Genomic DNA, 16,825 nt, shown 5'->3' on the forward strand with positions numbered 1-16,825 from the left:
TGGGGAGTTGCCAGGTCTCAACCACCTGCGGGAAGACTGATTAAGATGGGGGCTGTGGTCAGTGGGGCTGAAATCAGAAAGGGGTAGAAGGGCTAACAGGAGCCATCCGTGCATGTCTGCCCTTAACTGAGAAGGGGCAGGCGCCCCACATACTGTGCAGGAAGCCCAGGAGGGGGGGTGCCACTCGAGCAGCCAGTGCCAGCAGAGGAGCAAACCCCACTGGGAGATAAGGCTGGATCCCCAGGAATGCTATACGTGGGAAGGGGGTGCCAAAAGAGGTTCTTCCCTAGGACAGATGCAGGGGAAGAGGAGGAAAGGTACAGGAAAAGCAGCATGCAGTTGGTCTGGGATGGAAAGGAGTCAGGAAAGAAGGATGAGTCAGCTGGAAGGATGGCCATGGGTCACGATGCAGTAGGAAGGGGAGACCAGAGCAGAGCAGAGGACACAGGAATGGAGGGCCCACGATACAGAGCAGATGAGGGAGGAGGGAGGCCTAGAACAGGACCTCTTGTCAGAGCTTGAAACAGGCCACTGGTCACATTTTGGGCATTAATGGAAGCATAAAGTGTGAGGAGCAGGGGGTAGAGTAGGAGGCGGGAGTGGACGGGCTCTCAGAGCGCCCATCTGGAGGGAAGCTTGAATCTAAAGGCCTTCGGTGATAGGGAAGCCACTGCTGGGGACTTTTGAGATCCGGGGCTTGACTTAGCACAGGGCACAGAGGGGGTCTGTGGGGGAATAGCCTACTGCCCTACAAAGGCTGAGAAGTGTTGGCACCCACTCCTCCTCTCACCTCCCCTTGGGGTGGGCAAGTGAAAGGAGAGCTGGGTGAACTGTCACAGTTCACTTTGGGGGCCCGGGCCATGCTCTTAAAGGTGGTTGCCATTGGAAGCAACCTGCCATGTGAGGATTTAGAGTGACAGACACTTCCTGGGCGGACCTGTGTGAGAACAGCGCGCGGGAAGGGGGGCGGGGTGGGCAGAAGCTAGCTGCCGAGGAGGAAGGGCATTTAGATGTGGGGCAGAATGGAAGACGTGAGGAGGAAGGGTCAAAGGGCCAGGACAAGGGCGCTGGGAGCTACACTAGATTACAACCAAAGGAGAGGGGCTGTGGAAAGCAAGTGGCTGAATAAGAAGTGGTGTCAGAAGGGAGTGCAATCTGGGATTCATGTGAAGCAACAGTGTGACCAACAGTGTAAAGTTAAAGAGTCTAAGCTGGATGGAGGTCAGCCAAGGCCAGTGGCAGGAGTCTCGAGAAGGTTGAGATTGAGCCGAGGGTGCAGGTGCATGTGGAAGAGCATGGACAGATAAGGAAGACAAACGAGACAGCTGAATCCATAAGAAACAATACCAAGATGGGAGCTGACAAAACAGGCAGCCCTGTAGGTAGCAGAGGTGCCCATGCAGGGGAAAGAGTGGGAGAGCCTGCAGGAGACGCGGTGGCGTCCGACGAGCAGCAGGTTTGGGTGTGAAGGATGTGGTACCATGCTTGTAGCAAAGATGATGATTACCTGAGAAAGGAGAGAGATGGAGACTATGTCCCTAGAGTGCTGTGGGGAGAGCTGTGGGGAGCGGCAGGGCCAGAAAGGGTGAGGAATAGAGTTGCCCGGAGCTGGAAATCCCGTAAGATCGCATAATGGTTGTTTGGTCAAATGATGTGTCTTAAAGCCAAACTGAAATGTCGTGTGGTAGGTAAGACGATAGGACAGGGCCTGAAGAGAAGTGGGACGTTCTAGCGAGGAGTACGGGAAGGACAAGGATGGAGGCGCCCTGGTAGGAACCAAGGGCAGCACGTGGACCCAGGGTCACTGTGTGGGTGGCGTGTCTGCAGCAGGGATGACGAGTATCAGGAGATGCGTGGCTAGTGATCGTGGTGGGAACCCAACTGGAATAGAACTTCATTTGTCACTTGTATGTATGGGTGGAATTAAGATGTGGCGGGGCAAACAACTGAAGGGAGATGCAAATAACTGTCATATGAGTGCCGCGTTAAGGTTGCCCTAGAATTCACTGTGAGGTGGAGATGTTTTGCTAGTGGGGAGCTGTTGAGGAGACCACATCTGCTGAGTGAAGTGGAGATGGTAGCTAAAGGGGGGGGGAGAAGGAGGCTCGAGAAAAGGTGGCATATTTCTTTAGGGCAGGATGGGTAATGAGATGGGAACCGGGGAGCACCATCACAACTGCCCCCAGATTAAAAGGTCACTTGAAGCATGGCAAGTACTGACTGGAGGGAGAAGGCCCCGCACTTTGAAGTGTGGGGGGAAAAGGGGTTCTTAAAGCCAAGAGGAGCATTGTTCAGAGAACAACTCTCAGTAGCTGGCATGGTAAGAAGGAAAAACACACACAGCACAAAGACCACCAGAATGGGGGATCCTGTCGGCTCCGAGGATGGGCCTCAATGGCCGAATGTGGTGGACCTAAGGCCACACTGCAGGGACTCGTGTGTATACCGGAGAGAAAGAAAGGCCCGCAAAGCCATGGAAGTCAGAAGTAGACTCGCTCCTGGTGCCTTGGTGGGAGATTTTTAAAGGACGCCTTCCAAGGAGATGTTTAGAGCAGTGCTTCTTAACGCGTGCTCTTCAGCTCCCCTGAGCTGCTGAGTCTGTTGTGTCTTACCAAGCTGCAGTCTGTGAATAACTGCCTTAGATGAAGGCAGCTGAAGAGCCATTCTGATGAGAAGTTTTTGGTAGCAGCCTGTCACTAGTGCCAGCTAATAGAGAAGCAACTAGGGAGACCTGTAAGAAAGTTCAGAAGGTGTGGAACTTTCAAGAAAACCTGGCCGGGGGAGGTCACTGAAGGGGGCTGGAGTGAGGGACGATGGGGTGTAGAGATCAGAGGCTTCTAGAGTAGGTTTATGTTAACTCTCAGACCAGGACCACTGAAGAGGAAGGGAGGAAGTGTGGTTATAAATAGAAGTGAGGGGAGCTGTTCAGGAGGTGAAGGGAATGGTAGAGGCCGCGGGGAATGGATGTGTAATCCAGTCCACAGTCTACACAGTGAGGGCTCAGTATGAGGTGAGTCTGAATCTATGAGGATGACATGTGCATACATAGTCTCTGAATGGAGGAGGGATGCTGAAGATAAGGTCGTTTTTATGAGATTAAAATCAAGAAAAAGGAATAAAATAGCAAAGTTAAAATTGCCCTCAGATGCAAAGAGATCTCTTATTATTAACATGGAAATAGTCACTGACACTAACTGGACGTATATGGCACTGTACTCGGGCCAAATATCATGATGGAAAAAGGAAGAAGACTGGTCAGTTGCTTGCTAAGGGAAAGGCTTGGCTAAAAAGTAGACACTTGGCTTTGAGTGAGGGAGTGGGGACCCAAGGGAGGGAACTTCAAAAGGAATATGCACTCATCACCCTGAAAGGTTAAGATACACAGGGAAAGCTGGAAAGAATGTGTTAGAAGAGGATGTTAAAGACACACTCGAGAATTAAGGAAACACATTAAGATTTGCAGAAAGCGAGAGAAGCAACTGAGACTTGTATGAACAAAGAACAAAAGAGAGCAAAAGATGGAGGCTGGAAGCTAGATAAAGAGGGGTGTGTGGGTTAGGTAAGGGTGTGGAATGTGCAGGAGGAGAAATCATGAAAGGGCATTAACGAGGGCTGAAGAGGGAACACAAGGAGATGGGAGTTGGACGTCTGTCAGACTTGTGTATGAACAGGGAGAGAGAGTGAGGTAAGAATGTGGCAAAGTAGGACCTGGAGTTCGAAGTTCTGCTGTCCAGGATGCTCTGCTAGAAAGATCCTGAAGTGACTTTCCATGGTCAATATAGCGAAGGGTCAAATGGGCTGAGAGGGATGGACATAGCAGGCAAACCAGTAGCAGGAATTCTGTGGAAATTTATGCTGAACTGAGAGGAAGAAGGGATGCATAAAGAATGTAGGGCCAAGATAGGGGAGATGGCAGTGGGTTGAGCAGTGAGCACCCAAATCTGTCTGTCCTGAAGAGACAGCTGAAGTCTGGAAGAATGATATGAAGTAAGGCGGTAGCTGGAAGATAAGGCAGCATGTTTCTCTAGGGTAAAATACAGTATGAGGAGGAAAGGGATGGAAGAACAAAGTAGAGATTCCTGTAGATGTTTACGAAGGGTGTGAAGAAGGGCAGATTCTGGAAAGGATGCTGGATTAGGCACCTACTTATAGACCAGGGTTATGACGGAATAAGGGGGAGAGGGTTTGTGAGCCAAGAAAGGACAACTGGATGAATTAGAGACTTAGTAAATGGAGTTTACTAAGAAATGCAGCCTGGGTTTAAGGGGGTTTTATTAAGATGAATTCTCCTAAAAAGGTGTTGCTGGCAACCTTAAAATACATCAGGATTGACCAGTTAGGGAGCGTGGGTGAGTGGTTTGTCTGTAGACAAGATTATGTGTATTTTTTGGGGCGTGGTTAGAAATGATGAGGGAACTAAAGCTCAGGTACCGTGCCCACTGTTAAGGTCTACTGCAGGGTGAGGATATAGGTGATGTGGTGTGCGGGGTGCTGTGCTGTGGTATAGTGCAGTAGCGATGTGATAGCTGAGGTCAGTAGTTAAGATATGGTAGAGTGCTAAAGAAAAAAGGGGTTTTAATTAAGTAATGGGAGCATGCACAAATTCAAGCAATTTCTCAGTAGTCTGAATGGCAAAAAGGCAAGCAAGATGTGAATCAAAGAAACCCAGAACGGAGAAATCAGTCAGGTCTTATGAGAGGTCTAGTTGCTTAAAATGTTTGGTGTTAAGGTTGCAATGAATGGTGTATATAATGAGAAGTAGAGGCCTGCGTATGGATAGGAGTCAGAAAGGTAGACTAGCTCCTGAAGTCTTGATGGGAAAAAAAATTTTTTTTTTTTAAATTTTATTTATTTATTCATGAGAGACATAGAGAGAGAGAGGCAGAGACACAGGTAGAGGGAGAAGCAGGCTCCATGCAGGGAGCCTGACGTGGGACTCGATCCCAGGTCTCCAGGATCACACCCTGGGCTGTGCGGGAGGCACTAAACCACTGCGCCACCCGGGCTACCCAATGGGAAAAATTTTTAAAGGAATTTTTATATATACACACACACGTGTGTATAGATATGTGTGTGTGGTGTGTACGTATATATATTTTAAGGCCTCAAATATAGCGTTCTATGTTATTTAAGGAGACATAAATATTTATTACAGTTATAAAAACAGAAGTCTCATATTATGTAGTGAGGGAGAGGTAAATGATTCTGAAGTGAGGCAGAGGAAATCTCAATGATCTGTGCAATATTTTATTTCTTTAAAAAAACTCAGTCAAATACAGCATCGTTAGGATCTAATGAAGTGGGGCAGTAAGTGTATGGATTTGGGAGGGATGGAACAATTTTCATTAAAAGACTTGGCAGATACAAATAGAGGGGAAAATCATGGTGAATCTTGATGCAAAGCCCTCGATGGCAACCTGTTTGGCCAACAGGAGAGCAGGGTGGGAGGGTATCTGAAGAGGGGTTGATCTGTATTTGGAGAGAAGTGGGTGGGTGTCTTTAAGGGCATATATCTCAAGATAAAAATAATGTATCCCTCACTCTGATTAGAGATGGAAGCTGAAAATGTGATAGATGTTAATAATCTCTGATGGAGCAAATAATCTAAGGATATCAGGAAGAAGTTGTTGAAATATGATGCTAAAGTTTGCTCAGGAATTAAAGTATCACAGTAGAACTGGCTGGAAGTGAGAGAAACTATTGAGACATGTATTTAAAAAGAAACAGTAGGGGGAAATAGGAGAGAAGCAGTGAGGCTGAAATCTAAATAAGAAGGGGGAGAGTGAGATCTAGGCTTGGTGCAGAGCATGCAGTCTTGCAAAATGGTAGACAGGGAAGGAAGGGCGTTAAAGGCCAGGATGAGGATACTGAGAGACAATCAGAAATGGAAGTTCAGTGAAGAGTTGTATGTTAAGCCAGGGACCAGTCAATCAGCTGAGGAAGGAGGTTCTTATTCTAAATAAGAATTGGAATATGATGTGTTGCTGCCCAGAAAGCTTTGTTGGAAAAAGATTGAAGGCAATCGGTGTAGTCAATAGAATGAGAAGCCAGAGGGATTAAATAGGACGGATTTAAAATCGGCCAGAGCAGGGATCTTAGGAAAGTCCAGACTGAATGGAAGGTGGAAACAGACTCAGCAACAGAGTGTAGGAAATAAGGACAATCCAAGAAGGTTGACTCGTAAGTGCGGAGTATTGAAACCGCACCTATCTAGAGTAGGTGATTAGGTTCACTGGAATGATCCAGCTGAAAGAAGAAAGAATGATGGAGGAAATGTAGGGAGTTTTGCAGCAGCAGGAGAAAGGGAAAATGGAGAAAAGGAACAGAAAAGCAATGTTCAAGTTGCCTGCAGATGATTGCTGTTATTTGAATCATCTTACCTATGGGAGAAATGGTTGTTACTCCATATGTGGGCCAAAGGTCATGATAGAATGCAGAGAAAAAGAGGATGGCAAATGAGTACAGGGGCATGGTACGATTTAAGAGAGCCCCTGAGTAAAAGGCATGGTAACAAGACACAACAGATATGAATGAAACAGAGCAGCTGTCACATCTCAGAAAGGTGTCTGGAACGGGAGAGGATCCAGGGCCTGAAGAAGAATAGGAGCTGGATAGGTTGGCTCTTGAAGTCTTAGTGGGAAACTTATGACTGAGTGACTGCTTCCTAGGAAAGGTTAGAAGGAGATAGACTGAAATAAACCCTGATAAGCCATTGTTGGAAACCTTAAAAACTGACTTTTTAGAAGGTGTGGATTGAATCCTTTTTCTGTAGAATCAGATGAATGCTTGTGGGTTGAGGAGTGGTTGGGGCTCATGACGAATGCTTAAGAGCTGGGAGGGCAGATACTCAAAGAAATTATTGGAGACCTGCCTGTAGGTATGATGTTAAATTTGCCAAGAAATTAAGGAATCATGTAAGGACTGGCTGGAAGTGAGAGAAGCAACTGAAAAGACTTATGTAAAATAAGAGGAAAGAGGAAGGGAGAGAGAAGATGCTGGTTGGAGGGGAGGTATGAATTAGACCAGGTTTGGGATATGCAGGATTCAAAATGGCAAATCCTACAGAGACCAGAATGAGGGACACAGGTATCACCAGCCAACTACACACATTACCTAACTACATGTTACCATGACAAGTTTTTATCTCTATATCCCCATGTGCTTGGGAAACCACAGTGAGTCAGCATGCTTGTGTGCACACAAGGCTATAGGATGGTGTGTGTTTGCTGTGGTTGAAGCTTTTCTGTCGATAGCTTGCTTCCTATGCTCAAGGGTTTTCAATGTGTTGTGCATTGTTTCCATCACTCTCCGTACAACATGCGTGGAAAAACTCAAGCCATTCGCCAATCGGTAAGTAAACGTTTCTGAAAAGTTTCTTACTTATATATTTCACTTAAAAAAATATACATGACTTTGTTATTTATCTTGAAAGCCTTTCATGATTTCTTGCAGCCTAAAAGTAGAATGCACTTAGTCTTTTACCTTAGCATGGGATCACTGTGTACTACACACAAACACGTACACTGATGAATGAATTATATGTTAATTATGTAGTTGTCCTTTAAAATGGCTTATGTTATAAGAAATACTTGAAAGTTTTTGTGATATTTTTGTGATGGTTGAGAAATGTTGGATTTTTTAAAAGGGAGATATTAAGGGCTTCTTCAAATTTAAGGTATTGCAACATAAGGATTTACTAACAAAAATTGTTATTCAGCATAGTTTAAACCAAGGGTAATGAAAATTGCTTGACTTACATAGCAGTTGAGTCAGGAAGAGAACTGTGTGGTGAGGCAGTTCTCAAGAGAGAGAGGAGAAAGAAGACATCAGAGGGACAGTATCCAGGAAAATATGTTTGCATAAAAAAGTGTGCCTGATAAAGAGAAAGGTTAGAGATAGGTTCAGTGAAGTGGGTCTAGCAGGATGCAAGTAATAAATAGAAGCGAAAGCAGCTCAGCAAAATCTCTAGGAAAGAAGAACTATGGAAACAGATTGAGCAATGGCTGTAGAATAAAAAGAGGAAGCAAACAGGGAGTTCTTAGTAAGTGTATGAGAATGGTACTCAGTATATGGATGGTCAATAAAAGCTAAAATGGCGGGGGGAGGGGGACACAAGATAATAGGTAGAAGAGCAAAATGTACCTTCAGATGGGGAAGGTCATGTGCAGAAGGACATATTGAAGCAAGGTTTGGCATTGTAGCTGTAGCTCCCAGAACGAGGAAGAATATATATCCTGGAAACTAAGTCAAAAGAGCACTGTATGGATTAGCCCACATTTCAGAGTAACTAGAGGAAACGTAAGGTAATACATCTTCCAATAAGGAGACCCAGAAACAAGAGGGCAGAAGGAGTAGGGCATACAACAGGAGATGGATACAGGATGGAAGACTGGCTGAAGGTGTTGAAGAATAGGAAGGCAGGATGGAAATAAGTCAGAAGGCACTGTATGCATTAGAGTGAGTGTTTCCAAAAGTCAGAGGGAAAAGGTAGATTGAGTTGTACATTTAATCCAGTTCCAAACAAAGGTGGGAAAGAAGTTTAAAAATGGGTAAAGAGGCAGGACCAGTGGACATGGGGAAAAGGCTGTCATGGATGGTGCTGAAAATTTCACAACCACAACTACAAAGGGCATCAAACTTCATGAGAAGGATGTTCCTGGGCCAACTGTGGGCGGAGCTGGGCGGGGGTTGGGGTGAGAAGACGGGGGTTGAAGCAATGGCATGGGCTGGGCAGAAACAGGTGTACAGGAGTAGAGGAGTATCATATTTGCTTTTTCTCAGGGACAAAACTGTGCTCGGTAATAACAGAAATAAAAGAGGAACAATAGAGGAAACTACATGGCTTACTACTATATAGAGACACCCCGGGAAAATGGGAGTACATTAAACTGATACATCGTAGGGAAAACAGTACAGAGTGACTAAATTAAGGTGGCTGGACAGAGGATCTTGCAAAATGTGTCATAGTACGTAAATTAAAGAGATATGAAGGGCAAATGAAAGAAGAGAACGTACTGAATGGGAACAAGAGGGAAATCTGGCTAAGAAGGAAGTTAGAGTGTATTTACCTTTCTATAGATGAGTTCAAGGGAGGCTCCAGTTTTCAACAAGATCTAGAAGAGAAAGAAATGAAGAGTCCAGCAGAGAGTGGATAGAGCAACAAGGGAAGAGCGAAAGAGGTTAGAGCACCTCCTGTAAAATACTAACTATGGAGAAGAATGAGAGCTGCAGTGAGGAGATTTCCAAAGTTCTATCAGAGAAAGGAAACAGTAAGCACTTTAAAAACAAGAAATATTAAACACTGGAATGAATGAGGCATGGAATAGGATATTAAGTAAAAAGAAACAAAAGTCACACTCAAAGATAATGGTTCTTGATGACAATGGAGGACAGACTCAGGAAATAAAAAGTATAACTGTAAAGTAGCCTGGGGTGTGGGGCACGTCAGGTGTCAAAGATTAAACATAGAAGGAATGCCGTGGATCTCAGAGCAGAGAGCCAGGCCAGTGTCAGCAGCCGGGGCAGTGCTGGGCTTTGAGGAAGAAGGGCCGGCAGCAAGTGATGGAAGTAGAAGGCCAGAGGCACACGGGGGAGCATGCAGCCCACTTCCACGGCAGTGATCCTTCCCGAGGATGGGGGGGTGGTTTCCACCCGAGGGGGGCTGTGGGCATGGCCCCCAAGGCAGGCCTATCAGAACATCTGAGGGGGAGCAGTGCTCTGCTCAGTCCAAGAACAAACCCAAAAACACACCCGGACGATGTTGCTGGTAGGCGGTCTTGGGGGTCATGGGTCCTCGGGTGAGAATCACTGGGTGGCAGGGGCCGAGCAGAGGGCGGGCAGACAGGCAAAGGGTGAGCAGTGAGCCCCTGAGCCGGGGTGGGGACGGGATGGGCACGGGGTGGGCACCAGGGTCAGGCTCTCAGACGTGGGGGAGGAGGACCCGGGCCCAGACAGACAGCGAGCAAGTGGATGTAGCCAAGAAGGCCTCTGGTGGGATGTGGGGGGCGGGGGGCTGGGAGTCCCCATCAGGGCGGGCAGAGGGGGCAGGCGCCTCCTGAGAGGCACCAGCAGGGAGACTCGGGGGCACTGTCAGAGGGAGTGCACCCAAGGGGTCTGCATGGACACGTGCCAGGTTCTGGGGGGGGGCATCCATGGGGCCCCGGGGGACGAGAGGGCAGCGGGGTGCACAGGGATGGGAGCGTGGGCCGGAGTGTGTGGGCTCAGGGGGCACGTGTGAGGCAGAGGCCCCTGAGCCAGGCTGAGCAGCAGGTGAGGGCAGGCGCCTGCTGAGAGGCACCAGCAGGAAGACTCGGGGGCAGTGTCAGAGGGAGTGCACCCAAGGGGTCTGCGTGGACACGTGCCAGGTTCTGGGGGGGGGGGGCATCCGTGGGGCCCCGGGGTCGGGAGCGCAGCGGGGTGCAGGGGGATGGGAGCGTGGGCCGGAGCGTGCGGGCTCAGGGGGCACGTGTGAGGCAGAGGCCCCTGAGCCAGGCTGAGCAGCGGGTGAGGGATGGAGGAGGGGGCGAGGCACGACCTCCGAGTCCAGCGGGGCGGCTCACAGAGCAGCTGAAGGAGCCACAGGGGCTCGGGTGTCAGGACGGGTGCTTTGCCCCGAATGCAGCAGAGAAGCCAAGCAGGTGGGGCCCGGGCTGCAGCGGGCAGAGGACGTGGATGGGACAGGGGGTCCCAGGGGAGCACAGTGAGGAAGGGCAGGGGTGGTGCTCGCAGGGGGGCCAGGAGGCCTGTTGACAGGATTGGGGTTGCCTGTGTGAGGGTGGCAGAGAGCCCTGGGGAGGGCGCGGACGTGGAGGGACCAGGGGCTGTGCGCCCCAAGTGGGGACCAGCCCTGAGGAAGCTCATGCAGGACAAAACGCAGAGCCAGTGAAGCACGTGGGAGACAAGGAGGAGGCCAGCAGAGGAGGAGATTGGAGAGGTGGTGGCCCATTTACAATGCTGGTGACAACCCTGTCACTCCAGGGATGGTGACAAGAGGAAAGGTCAGAGAAAAGCCCAGAGAGTGACCTCCTCCAAGATGGCAGAGGGTTTAGCGGTGATTTGAGCCACCGATGGATCCAGCACAGCACAGTGGGGCGAAGAAGCTGGTCATGGAGCAGGAGGGCAGGCCCGGTAGGGAGCAGGTGTCAAGGGAAAGAGCTGCAACTCCTCCATATGACAGGTGCAAGGCAGCTGGTCAGGGGAGTGGACAGGAAGTAACAGGGACAGACCTGGACAGACTGCAGGGGAGAAGGGGAGGACCTGATGAAACACAGGGGCTCATGATGGGTGGAGGGCATGCCGCTAAACAGTGGAAGGTGTCATGAAAAGCTCTTAATAGAGAGACACTGACAGATTTCCAGGGGGCAGGAAGGCCAGAAGGGTGGCATAAACGGTATCGAGATGGGGTGGTAGGAGTGGAGCAGGGTAAAGACCTCCTACCCTGGGCATCTGAAGACCTAGGACTCTCTAGGATCGGATGGGGAAAGGGGCACTCGAGGCAGAATGGGGGCCTCAGCTGGTGATCTCATGGGTACAGCTTGGGCTCTGAGGGAGGGAGTCCAGCGTGCGGCTAGTGAGTACACTTAGGAATGGTGGGGGAGTGTGTGGGGACCGGGGCTGGTGACATTTCTGAGGATCACTGAATCCATGCCTCAGTGATTCCAGGGCTGAAAGAATGGAGTCTGGCATGTAGCAGTGAGAGTCCATTAAAGAAGGGGGATGACAGTCAAAACCCTCGGTGTGTCAAAGGTTGCACCTGAAAAGAGAATGTGGACATCAGGCAGTGGGGACTCGGGGCTCCTGGCTGAGAGGCTTGGTTAGGTGGACGACTGACCGAGGGGGCCAGGGAGAGTGGGGAGAAGGGTGAGAGGAGGAGGGAGAGGAGGCGGGCAGCAGAGGAGCCAGGGAGAGTGGGGAGGAGGGAGAGGAGGCAGGCAGCAGAGGGGCCAGGGAGAGTGGGGAGGAGACAGGAGGGTCCTAAAGCCTGTGTGTGGTGTTGTGTAGACGGGAACAAGAGGGGAGGAGGGCGAAGCAGGGCTCTGGACAGTCTCCCTGGAGAGCAGACAGACAGTGGTGACACGAAGGGGTGCATCAGGGGACCTGGGGCAGGAGTGGAAGCAGGGTACAGAGTGAGGGAAGGAGGACCAGCTGGAACTCCAGGACTGGGGTGAGGCCCTTGGGCAAGGGCTTGATTGAAAGGGAAGAGAGAGGAGGAAGGTGTGATGGGGTGAGGATAGGGAAGAGCGCACTGAAGGAAAGAGGGTGGCCAGAGCCAGTGGAGGAACCAGACAGGACGAGATGAGTGACAGCAGGTGGCTACAAAGAGAACGTGGCCTGCTGAGGGGATGGAAAGGGCGTGAGCTGAGAGCAGGTGCCAGGAGGGAGGGGGCACATCCCGATGGCCAGCTGCTTGGGATGTGCTGATGCGGCCACATGATAGGCGTTGGGGAGCCTTGGCAGCCACGGGCCCCAGAGAACAGGCAGGACGTGTACCTGGGCCAAGGAAGGGAAGGGAAGTAATGGGATGTGTGGGGAAGCTCCTGGGAAGGAAGGTGAGTGGGGCCTTGTGGCAGCTGAACAGGTCGCATCCCTGAGACACGCAGGTGGTGGGGGGCACTGGGGAGGACTAAGAGTGGAGTGTGCTGGAAGGGATGGACGCCCACAGAGGTACCCAGAAGAGGGAGGTGGCAGGGAGGGAGCCTGCGCATCTCAGACCTGTCACAGGAAGGAATTCCGGAGTGTGGGTCCGGACAGAGGCAGGGAAGGAGCGGCAGGAGGGGGCAGCGGTGGGTATGCAGCAGGGCTGTTCCTGCGGCCCCGGAATGCGGTGGCAAGAATAGAATTATTGGCCAGGCTCTTGAATACGGATCCGGTGAGGAAGGGGTGGGGGTTGGGGTGGGGTAGGGTGGCCTGGCTTAGACTCATTAGGACAGGAGAGCAGGGTTGGCAGGGACAGGGATAGCAGGGGGGGAGAGACGGGGACAGAGCCATGAGCCAGGCACTGAGAAAACCATCTTCTAAACAGCCTGTGAACTGACTTTAGGTCCAGTCTGAGGGGAGATGATCACAGGTGAGCAGTCCGCAGAAAAGATCAGTGAATCCACCCAGAGGGGACAAGGGACAGTAGCTGCAGGAAAGGTGGAAGGGAAGGTGGGCTTGGCAGGAGTCACTGGGGGACGTGAGGGCCACAGGAGCAGGGCTCTGCAGGGGACAGTGTCATGGGTCTGAAATCAGAAGGGGTGACGTAGGGAGGGAGACAGTGACAAGCACGAATACCAGTAACAGGCCAGAGATACTGTCACAGTGCCTTGTGTCATCACCGGGGGGGGGGGGGGGGGGGGGGGGATTTGGGGGGGTATGGAGTGGGGTCGGGGGGGGGCGGGTGTGAAGAAAACGATGTGCTAGTGCACATGGGGTTTGGGACACATTGGTGTCGGAGTGACAGGGAGAATGTGGTGGTTCCAAGAGGACAGAGCCGGGTCAACGTCAGAGTAGGGGACATGGGGAAACTGGAGGAACAGTGTCAGTGATGCTGCTGGAGGCCGGAGGCGCACGGGGGAGCGTGCGGCCCAGGGGTCGGGGTGGGCTTCCACGGCAGTGATCCTTCCCGAGGATGGGGGGGTGGTTTCCACCCGAGGGGGGCTGTGGGCATGGCCCCCAAGGCAGGCCTATCAGAACATCTGAGGGGGAGCAGTGCTCTGCTCAGTCCAAGAACAAACCCAAAAACACACCCGGACGATGTTGCTGGTAGGCGGTCTTGGGGGTCATGGGTCCTCGGGTGAGAATCACTGGGTGGCAGGGGCCGAAGAGGGCGGGCAGACAGGCAAAGGGTGAGCAGTGAGCCCCTGAGCCGGGGTGGGGACGGGATGGGCACGGGGTGGGCACCAGGGTCAGGCTCTCAGACGTGGGGGAGGAGGACCCGGGCCCAGACAGACAGCGAGCAAGTGGATGTAGCCAAGAAGGCCTCTGGTGGGATGTGGGGGGCGGGGGGCTGGGAGTCCCCATCAGGGTGGGCAGAGGGGGCAGGCGCCTGCTGAGAGGCACCAGCAGGGAGACTCGGGGGCACTGTCAGAGGGAGTGCACCCAAGGGGTCTGCGTGGACACGTGCCAGGTTCTGGGGGGGCATCCGTGGGGCCCCGGGGTCGGGAGCGCAGCGGGGTGCAGGGGGATGGGAGCGTGGGCCGGAGCGTGCGGGCTCAGGGGGCACGTGTGAGGCAGAGGCCCCTGAGCCAGGCTGAGCAGCGGGTGAGGGATGGAGGAGGGGGCGAGGCACGACCTCCGAGTCCAGCGGGGCGGCTCACAGAGCAGCTGAAGGAGCCACAGGGGCTCGAGTGTCAGGACGGGTGCTTTGCCCCGAATGCAGCAGAGAAGCCAAGCGGGTGGGGCCCGGGCTGCAGCGGGCAGAGGACGTGGATGGGACAGGGGGTCCCAGGGGAGCACAGTGAGGAAGGGCAGGGGTGGTGCTCGCAGGGGGGCCAGGAGGCCTGTTGACAGGATCGGGGTCGCCTGTGCGAAGGTGGCAGAGAGCCCCGGGGAGGGCGCAGACGTGGAGGGACCAGGAACTTGACCCCCAAAATAGGCCCGAGTGTGATGATGCCGATGCATGAGGAAAAGCACAGGCCAGAAATCACCTAGGAGTCTGAAGAAGGTGGGAGAGTGGAAGGGGGCCAGAGGGAGAGGAGGAAGAGGTGGCTACCTGTCTAATCGCTAGAGGTATCATAGCAGGGTGAGTCTAGGTCATAGAGAAGCCTAGAAAAGTATCGACTTTCTCCCAAATGGCAGACCTGAGAAGGTAGAGTGCCTAGCGGTGAATGGGACAGTAGATGGATTCTGGACAGCACAGTGGTGAGGAAGAAGGTGGCCACAGAGGGAGGAGGGCTCAGAATGCCATAGGTTTAGTCCAAGAGGATGACGTAGGCAGCACGGGGCACAGAGGGGGAGCAAGGGGCGGGACGCTCAGGTCTGGGGACCCTGGCTACAGAGGCTTCATCCGCTGGACAACACAGGTGACAAGGCTTCCCGGGATGGAGAGCAAGAGGATGGGCTCAGATCAGCTGATGGCCAAGAGGGATGGAGGACAAAGGGGGATCTGGACAGGTCAGTGGGGGGCACAGGGCCAGGGGAATGCACGGGGGTGCAACGGGGGGCCCGCACAGAAAGAATGGAAGCAGGGGCGGTGAGGGAAGGAGGACGAGTTCAATGTGCAGGCCTGCTGCTCCCGTGGGCAAGGGCTTAACTGAAAGGAGGAGAGGAAGGAGGAAGGTGAGGTGGGTGAGGCTGGGGAATAGGGAGCCTCCGGGGAGGGGGCAGTGTCCAGAGCCGCAGGAAGGACCAGATGAGGGACAGCAGGTGGCCACACAGAGAACATGGCCTGTGCAGGGGATGGAAAGAGTGTGAGCTGAGAGCAGGTCCTGGGCGGGAGCACATCCCAATGGCGAAGGGATGACCCCATGGACTACAGGACAGGCTCTGGGGAGCCGTGAGGTGTGTGGGTCCCGGAGAAGAGGCAGGGTGCCGTCCCTGGGCTGAGAGGAAAGGGAAGTCGCGCAGCCCGTGGAAAGGTGGCAGGGAGGAGTGTCCAGAGGGTCCCCGGTGCAGGGTGATGGGAGGTGGGCAGCGTGAGGGGGAGCACCCAGGGGCGGAAGGAGAGGGCAGCATGGTGGAGGGAGCCAGGCGGGACACCAAGAGGGGAGCAGGGAAGAGGGAGGTGGCCGAGAATGCCTTCTGGCCCCCAGAGGGAAGTTCAGAGAGGTGGGCCAGCGAGTGGCAGCCCGAGCCAAGGTGTGGGCAAGGAGGGAGGACACAGAGGTGGTCGCAGGGCTGCTCCTGCGGCCCTGAATGTGGTGGCAGGCGTAGAACTTTTCGGCCAGGCTCTTTACCACGGATCCGGAGGGGATGGGGTGGGAGTGACGGGGTTGGGGCTGGGGTCAGGGATGGGGTTAGGGTTAGGATGGGGTTGGGGCTGGGGTCGGGATTAATGGGCATGGGGGTGGGGGGCTGGGGAATATGAATTTTGCTCTAGACACTGAGAAAAACTTTCTTTAACTGAGCTTGTGGACTGATACATGTACGATGCGGGTGGTGACAACTGCAGGCTGGGGAGAGCGTGGGGGAAGACCAGTGAATCCAGACCAACTGGACACAGGCGAGTATCTCAGGAAAGGTGGAAAGGAAGTGCTTGGGCAGGAGTCCCAGAGGTCCATGAGGCCCACAAGGGCAAGGCTTTGTAGGGGACAGGTCTGCAATGAGGAACGGTATCTTAGAGGAAGGAATGATGGCAATCACTGAAAAGGAGCAGGTTTTTGCACTGATAGGGTCATGATGCCTGAGAGGAAATGCTGGAGGCAGGGAGGGAGTTGGTGTGTACGTGAAGAGAACAATGCTCTAGTGCACCTGTGGGTGTGGAATACATCTGTGTCAGAGAGTAAATGTGGGAGGGAATATGTGGGTCCAGGAGGAGAGCTGGGCCAAGGCAGAGTGGGGGCAGTGCTGGGCTTTGAGGAAGAAGGGCTGGTGGCAAGTGATGGAAGTAGAAGGCCGGAGGTGCACGGGGGAGCGTGCGGCCCAAGGGTCGGGGTGGGCTTCCACAGCAGTGATCCTTCCCGAGGATGGGGGGGTGGTTTCCACCCGAGGGGGGCTGTGGGCATGGCCCCCAAGGCAGGCCTATCAGAACATCTGAGGGGGAGCAGTGCTCTGCTCAGTCCAAGAACAAACCCAAAAACACACCCGGACGATGTTGCTGGTAGGCGGTCTTGGGGGTCATGGGTCCTCGGGTGAGAATCACTGGGTGGCAGGGGCCGAAGAGGGCGGGCAGACAGGCAAAGGGTGA

General features: G+C 53.0%; 2 protein-coding genes across 3 annotated transcripts in view; one reads left to right on the forward strand and one right to left on the reverse strand.

The window, feature by feature from the left end:
- MEST (mesoderm specific transcript) overlaps nucleotides 1-10,096 on the forward strand; it is a 33,824-nt gene extending 23,728 nt beyond the window's left edge. Inside the window, exon 12 of the mRNA XM_077857362.1 lies at nucleotides 9,079-10,096. Coding sequence (XP_077713488.1) covers nucleotides 9,079-9,082 — 4 coding nt within the window. The 3' untranslated portion in view covers nucleotides 9,083-10,096. The remainder of the gene's footprint in view (nucleotides 1-9,078) is intronic.
- The window catches only part of COPG2 (coat protein complex I subunit gamma 2), a 115,019-nt gene that overhangs the window by 4,925 nt on the left and 93,269 nt on the right, over nucleotides 1-16,825 (reverse strand). The gene's annotated exons all lie outside the window — the stretch shown is intronic.

Source organism: Canis aureus, chromosome 18 (assembly GCF_053574225.1).
Source record: "Canis aureus isolate CA01 chromosome 18, VMU_Caureus_v.1.0, whole genome shotgun sequence".
NCBI lineage: Eukaryota > Metazoa > Chordata > Mammalia > Carnivora > Canidae > Canis > Canis aureus.